This window comes from Malaya genurostris, chromosome 2 (assembly GCF_030247185.1).
Source record: "Malaya genurostris strain Urasoe2022 chromosome 2, Malgen_1.1, whole genome shotgun sequence".
Taxonomy (NCBI): domain Eukaryota; kingdom Metazoa; phylum Arthropoda; class Insecta; order Diptera; family Culicidae; genus Malaya; species Malaya genurostris.
In genome coordinates this window covers 330,830,545-330,837,748 of record NC_080571.1, presented here as the reverse complement: position 1 = coordinate 330,837,748, position 7,204 = coordinate 330,830,545, and the positions used below count along the sequence as shown (strand labels likewise).

At 44.8% G+C, this 7,204-nt stretch overlaps 1 protein-coding gene across 1 annotated transcript; it reads right to left on the bottom strand.

The window, feature by feature from the left end:
* Positions 1-324: 324 nt before the first annotated feature.
* On the bottom strand, positions 325-4,615 carry LOC131431538 (Krueppel-like factor 3). The gene is made up of 2 exons (XM_058597321.1): positions 4,180-4,615; positions 325-2,256 (listed from the first exon to the last, which is right to left on the bottom strand). The coding sequence occupies exons 1-2, from the start codon at positions 4,246-4,248 to the stop codon at positions 910-912; spliced, it is 1,416 nt and encodes a 471-aa protein (XP_058453304.1). The 5' UTR covers positions 4,249-4,615; the 3' UTR covers positions 325-909.
* Between the last annotated feature and the right edge of the window lie 2,589 nt (positions 4,616-7,204).

The window sequence follows — 7,204 nt, the reverse complement described above, 5'->3', positions numbered from 1 at the left end:
ATGTTTCGACATTCGCTAAGGGAAGACTCTAAGAATCGATTGACTGCCGCTGCCAACATTGGGAAAGGAAATGGTTCGTTCGAGTAAAAATAACCGAGCTTCCCCGGCAGCGCACGTAGAAACCACGGTACTTGGGGAATTTTCCGTTCGTCTTAGCTAAGCTGAAAAAAGGGGCCTGTGCGTTCACCACCACTGACGGCTGAGCTGCCTGCTCGGCGATGATTTCGACACGTGCGCAGTGAACTGAACCGAACTTACTACATACTAACTAAAACTAGGGGTGGTGATATTGCATGTTTCGAATGAAAGCATAACAACTTGATATTTCAGTTTGTGTAAGTGATAGTTTTGTATTTTCTTTTTCGTAATTCATTCTTTCTTCAAGTTCTTCAATCTTATATACAAAACAAACAATAAAACAAGTATTTTTAAACAGTTCAGTTTGAACAAACAGGTGAACTTAGAACTTACAAACTCCCTTACGCTTCAAAATAAGTTACTAAAACTTTACACAATCAGTTGAAGTCTGTTCTTATAGTTAATGTAACTTTAAAACGATCACAGATGTATTTTATGTGTATGTATATTAAAAGATAGCTTGACCAGTGCAAGCAGATAACATAAGTTTGTGCAAGTCCCTAGGCGCACAAGTAATAATGTTTAGGATAGCAACATACTCTGATACTCAACGTTTTGTTTTTTTTTTTCCTGTAACCATTCCCTTCGAAACAAAACAAGAAAAACTAGTTTGGATAGGATATATGTAATCTTTTAACTTGGAATGAACATCTGACGGAAGGATTTGAAGGGACACCACAACTAAAAGATCGTCAGCTGACAATGCGAGAAGTCTAAAGTCTAGTCAGTTCCGGCTAAGAGTTTTTTTTGTTTGCTCTAGAACAAACGTGCTTAGTAGATTGGTTGCACACGAATCTCAGTAGGTGGAGCAGCAGCAGCAGCAGCAGTGGTAACGAACTGTACCGGGACGGCTGTGTCCTGGGGGTACAGCGGAACCGGATAAAGCGAGTGCACTAGATCGACTTGTGATTGGTGTTGATGAGGATGTTGTTGCTGTGGCTGCTGCTGTTGTTGGCCTTTCTGACTTTTGTCCTTATTGTGACGTTTGACGTGTTTGGACAGATGATCCGATCGCATGAAACGTCGCTGACAGACGGGACAGACGAACTTCTTCTCGCCGGTGTGGGTACGCTTGTGACGTGATAATTCGTCTGATCGGGAAAACCGGCGACCACAATCGGACCACTTGCACATGAACGGCCGCTCGCCGGTGTGGATGCGTTGATGGGCCTTCAGGTGACTTGATTTGAAGTAGTTTTTGCCACAGTTCGGATGTTCGCACTCGTAGATTCGTCGGCGTTCGGGTTTCTGCGGTGCAACGGCAGACAGGGCTGACGATGGGACGGATGCATTCGGGACCTGTGGGACCAGAATGGCTTTTCCGCTACCGGTGGTCAGCAGGTTTTGTGAGATTTGCGGCGGTACCAGAATGAAGCCGTTCTGTGTTGCCAGAATGATTTGTGGGATCTTAGGTGCGATGACAGGCAGCGAGGTCTGCGGTTTGATTGGTTGAGTAGATTTCGGTACTGCAGGAATGACCGCCGGAGAAGCGACGACAACAGGTACGGATGGAACAACAGCAGGTACATACTTCTGGTTTTGCTCTAATACTCGGCTCGGGGTGCCAGTCACTGGGCGTTCTCGGGTGCCAACGCGATCACTGAAATCTCCGCTTGTCTGCTGTGGTGGTGTGGTGGTTTCAAACCGAGTTGATGGTTCCATCGGTTCCGGTGCCTTCTCGAACGGCGAGCGACGCCCCATTTTGTACTTGACACAACGGAACACGTTCAGACTGGCTTCGTCCTCTTTGGCTTCGCTAGCGGCGGCCGTACACGAACCGTCCTTATTGATTCGCATGATAACACTTTCCCGTTGCGGTGCCGACGTTTGGGCGTCTTCCGATGATTTGGTGTTCTCGTCTTCCGAGCCGGAAAAATCCGACGGTGGCGGTGTCATCGACGACGACGACAGATTGTGATGGTAGTGCTGCTCGAGCTGAACCGGATCACGCACGTACAGGCGCTTTCGCGGCGGCAAATCAGATTCATCCTCCGACAGATCCGAATGGTTCGGTGTGACGAAACCTTTGGTTTGCATTTCCCGTGGTGGTGGTGGGACACGTGGTGACTGGTGTTGTTCCAGTTTGCGTTTGAGCGCTTGCTTAACCTCATGGGATGCCTGTAAGGGAAGGGGAAAACAAGAGAGAAGTTTGATTAGCGGTTCTGTAAAAGGTTAATCGCCGCCATTATGGAAAGCAGTCGAACACGCGCTCAGTCACGTACTCAGATCAGCGTGATGCACCTTCAACGTGCGCACGAAATGGGCGTGTCTAAATGGTCAATTCTAGTCTTGTCCGATTGTTTCCATATCAGCGTAAAATGTTCAAGAACAGTTAGATTAATAGAAAAAAAATAAAGCTTAGATGACAGAAGCTTCCAAATGATACGCGCCATGCACGGCAAGAACGACGTCATTGAAAAATAAAGTAGCAGCCCCTCAGTAGGCGAGAGCGAAGAGAGACGGGAAAAAAATAACAACAGCTCCTTCCAACACACAGCAAAGCAAAGCAAACGGGGTCCAAAGTCCGACCGAATGCCTTTTAAATAAGAAACACATTCAGGTACTGTTCACGTGAACGCCAGCTGATTTCGAGTGTTGGCTGCGTGATCCAAGCGTGATCAATGGGAGCGAGCGGGACGGGTGCCGTTTGTGTTCAAACTTCGGTGCAGTTAGAGCGAGATGTCGTTGCGGCAATGGCGCACACCCTTCATCTTCATCTTCATCATCGCCAACGTCGCAGTGTGGCCGTTTGACGTAGACGTCTTTTTTTTCTTTTTTTGCTGTGGCGCGCGCGCCTTGCTGGTATTCGTGTTGGTATGATGCTATATTTATACTAGGTGTGGGGTGTGCTACAGCTTACCGTTCGCAAATCGCAACCCCGATGCAAACTGGTCAGTAACGAGTATTGTAATCTCTGGTTTGCAACAATTTTATGCCAAGTCTTATGGTTGGGGGTTGGGTATTTCGTAATTGTGCGAATCATGAACGAATGTTCCCGTGAGAGACGGTTGGTAATTTTAGCCAGTCTCATTTCTAATTTTATTGTAACGAACTACATTCGTCTTGTTTTACTTATTAGCACATGATCAAATTTGATGTTCAAGAACAGAATGACAATATGGTTTCGATGGAATCGAATGCAAGCTGAGGTCACTATGATCAGTGAAAAATTCAAAAATCGCATCCGGCTAAAAATAGCACTGAAACACAGTGAGCGAGTGAGGACACGTGAACCGTGGTTGCCAGAAATTTGCATCAGTATTCCCAACATCGAAACTTCGAACCACGGTGACGCGTTCAGCCCGACCAGCAATACGTAGGCTGATCATGCTCCGGGCGAATGATACCGGTCCGATGGCGTCGGAACCCGGTCGGAAGGACAACGAAAGTTTCGACCATGTTCGATTTTATCGCAAGGTGACACTGGCGAGCAGTACTCTATTTATAGACACACCTCTGTTTTTTTTTTTCGAATTATCATGCAACTAGTTGACAAAAAAAATCTGATTGTTTTGCATTGCGTTCAAAACAGTCTCGTTGCGGTATGAATATTTAATTAGTTTAGAAAATCTTTTTTTCACTAGGATGGGAGCACGTGACACCACCACCCCTAACGTACGTGCTCACTTCGGCTGAAGTGTTTGGAAACGATTTGACATGGTTTCAACCGCGAAAAAACGATTTCACGACTAACTGAATGTGGCAATTGGTGTGGTTCGGCAAAAGACTCCGGTACTGATTCAACCGGGAATTTTAAGACACAATTTTCACACAGAACTCTTATCACTCTGCTTACGACACTTTTATGTGTAAACGTTTATATTTTTTTCTTTGATTACTAGAACTGTGCAATCTCTTCCATCCCCGGGAAGATAACGGAGCTAATTACACTGAGATTAATTGTGGGAATTTTCAAATTTTACTACCTAATCGGAATCGGAAAGGCGGCTGTTATCGCGTTTGCGTTCGTGTTCTACTAGCGACATGTTTCTATCTAATAGTAGTTTCACAATCTTGGACATCACGAGACGGAACACTCACCTTAGAGTCTCTGCCGGTGTCCAGTGGTGGCGTTGCGGGCGGCGATAGTAGTAATCCCGTATCTTCCATTTTAACTGCTATCGAATAACTTATTCCTTTTATATTACTGTCACTAGCACTATGCACTTGCACTACGGATTCCGTTGAAATTTACAGCTTTTTCTGTTATAACACTAGGCTTTTCTGTTCTCCAAAAAAATAATCAGCAAACACAGTCTTTTTTTCCCGGTTTTCACCAGTCGAAGCACTTGCACTTCTTTTGCAATGGCTTTCAGGGGCTGCAGTATTTCCTCCTTGATTTTTGGGGAAGAGAGCTAATATTTCGCACTTTTCACTTTACACGTCCGCTTTCTTCGACGGCACAGAATGTTGTAAGCCTTTGTTTAGGGTTTACACTGCTCTTCATAGCTGCCGAGACGGGTCCCAACACAGTCGAAGCCGACCGTCGCCATCGTAGTGTGCGTTGCTTGCGGCGAAGCGCGCTTCTTCCACGGTAGTCGGCACACAGTGGGTAGAGTGCTTCGATACACAGGGTGACTCAACAGATGCTTGTTTTTTTTTCTCTTCTTGGATCCGGCAAATCCTTTGCCTAAAGTAGTTGTATTATTAGACGTGTTCACATACGAAATATTCAAAATCGTCAATTGGTTAAAGATTTTCAAATTTTGAAATTTCTGACAGTAAAAACTGTAATGAAAATGTAACTTTTATGCGACACTTTATCAACTATAATAGTCGATAACTCAACCTCGAACTGAAACAGTTTCAACTTTTGATAAATGAGAGCTTTGCATTCGGAAATCACCGCTGTCGGAATCGTACTATGCAACATTCTCGGTTACAAACGGATTTCAGCAACCATTCATAAACATCGTACAGTGGATCGAAGCTGCCGTGCAAGCTAAAATTATCCACCAACCGATGAATGAAAATCCTCTTGCCGGATGCGCTTGCAACTATAATTGGGAATGGATCGCGATCTCGATAAGGGTCACCACCGGTCACCCGGGGGGTTAGCAATGTTGACAGGTGACGCTCGGTGCAAATTGTTTTGTTCGGTCCACCGGTCAGACTCTGGGATGTCGTGTACGTACCAGGAGATCTGCATCACCGACCGGGTGAAGAATCACGTTTGGTACGAGTGATCGTTCTCGCCACTCGATCCTAGCGGCGGCATCCGAACAACAGTCAGTCTCGATTGACGTCATTCGCTGCCGGGTCGAGGCGACTTTTGGTGCACCTTCTGTTTCGGGTGGGTTGCCCTTGCCACTGTAGTGGTAACGGCAACACACCCCAGGATGCTACGTTTCTAGTGTATTCTACCCGGTTCACGGGTTTTTTTTTCTGTTGGTAGTCTCGCTGGTGTTGGTGAGTCATTCAATGTTTTTATACTGATCACGCACTGAACATTCGACATCACTCGCTGTTCACGTGAACAGTGGCTGATGAGCTCACTCGGCTTGCTTTGGCACGGCACCAGCAGAATCGAGCAGAGGATGATGCGGCAACCAATCAGAGGCCGGGGGCTCGCTTGCATTGGCATACCGGAGTCATCGATTGTTTTTCGACGCTGCTGCTGTGGGCGCGTGGAGTTGGGCGGAGGACGGTCGGTTTACATTCTGCCGACTCAGCGAACAGTACTTGTTCACGTGAACAACGGCTGATGCGATGAAGAGTGCGAGGCTGTTCGTAGCCAGTTCAAGGTGACTGGCTAGGTGGTGTTGTTGGGTGGTGTGCGTATGATGTCATTGCTTTGCGTCAAGTTTGCCGTTTGCCGCTCGGCGCTGTTGTGTTGTGTGGGTAGAGCGGCTACACACATGGCACAATCTCAGCAAACAATGTGTGATGATTTTTTCCCTCCCGTACTTTGGTCGCATGCTTCCGAAGGGAAATGATGAAAATGCCGGCAGAGGTGTGTGGACACGGTCGAGGTTTTGTGACTAGGCCGTTCGAATGGAAACCATTCTACGTGAGCGGTCTTGACAGAACAGGTTCACACATTGGGATATGACGATCGATGAAGCGTTCGCCGGAGGATGATGGAATTCCAGGAACCTGTTTACGTTTGGTAGGTACAGTTTCACGATTTGTTTGTTTTTTTTTTCGAAAATTGAGTGCCTGGAAATTGAGTCACTGGTCAGATAAATTTGCTTTGTGTAAATGCAGTGCACGATTGCATCATTTTTGTACCCGAAACCTTCGAAACTGATAGCAGAAAAAGTTCAAGGGCCGTCGATATTTATCAACGGAAAGTAAACTTTCAAATTCTTAAACACAAACACCACCGAAACGATAATCCAATGATATGCGATGCCACGGAATTCAGTAAATTTTCTAAAGCTGTTTCCTTTAATTTCATTTACGTGATTTGATTACTCATTTGCTAATGTGTGATGATTGGCTGTTTGACTAATTGGAAATAATGACGTTGCCTTTATAAATCAGTTATTGTTTTCGTTTGATTTTAGATTTAACTGTCAATGTTTTGTGAATCGAACTTGAAGTATACTTTTTGGTAGACAACTCCTGTCTAAAATCTGAATTTCCGTAAAACGTTTTGTTGACTGTTTCCACTCTAATTTAATAGTTTTGTTTTTCACCCACATGATCGGAGAATATTATCAAAGATAAACTCAAGATACAGTGGTCTGCGATTACTCATGTATCATTTGAGTAGGACCCCTCGATGAATTCGGTTCACTGTCAGTTTCAGTCTTTTGAAACCTAACAACAAGCGTCTGATTGCTACATGCGTCGTAACCATGACAATGCTTGTTTATACTTGGAAAAATATCAAGTAATAGTACGAACTATATTGAGCGATTTTGCTGCATATTCAGTGATTCCTAAAATAAGAGAGCTAAAATTACTTAGAATTAATTTAATTTTTTTAAATAACTATTTATTGGAATACATATGAGTTAAAATTAAATTATTAAGATTTAAATTGGGTGTTCAGCCACAAGTGGTGACTTTTCAGCCCTATTATATACATGATTTGGTTGTTACCATGAGGACATCATTT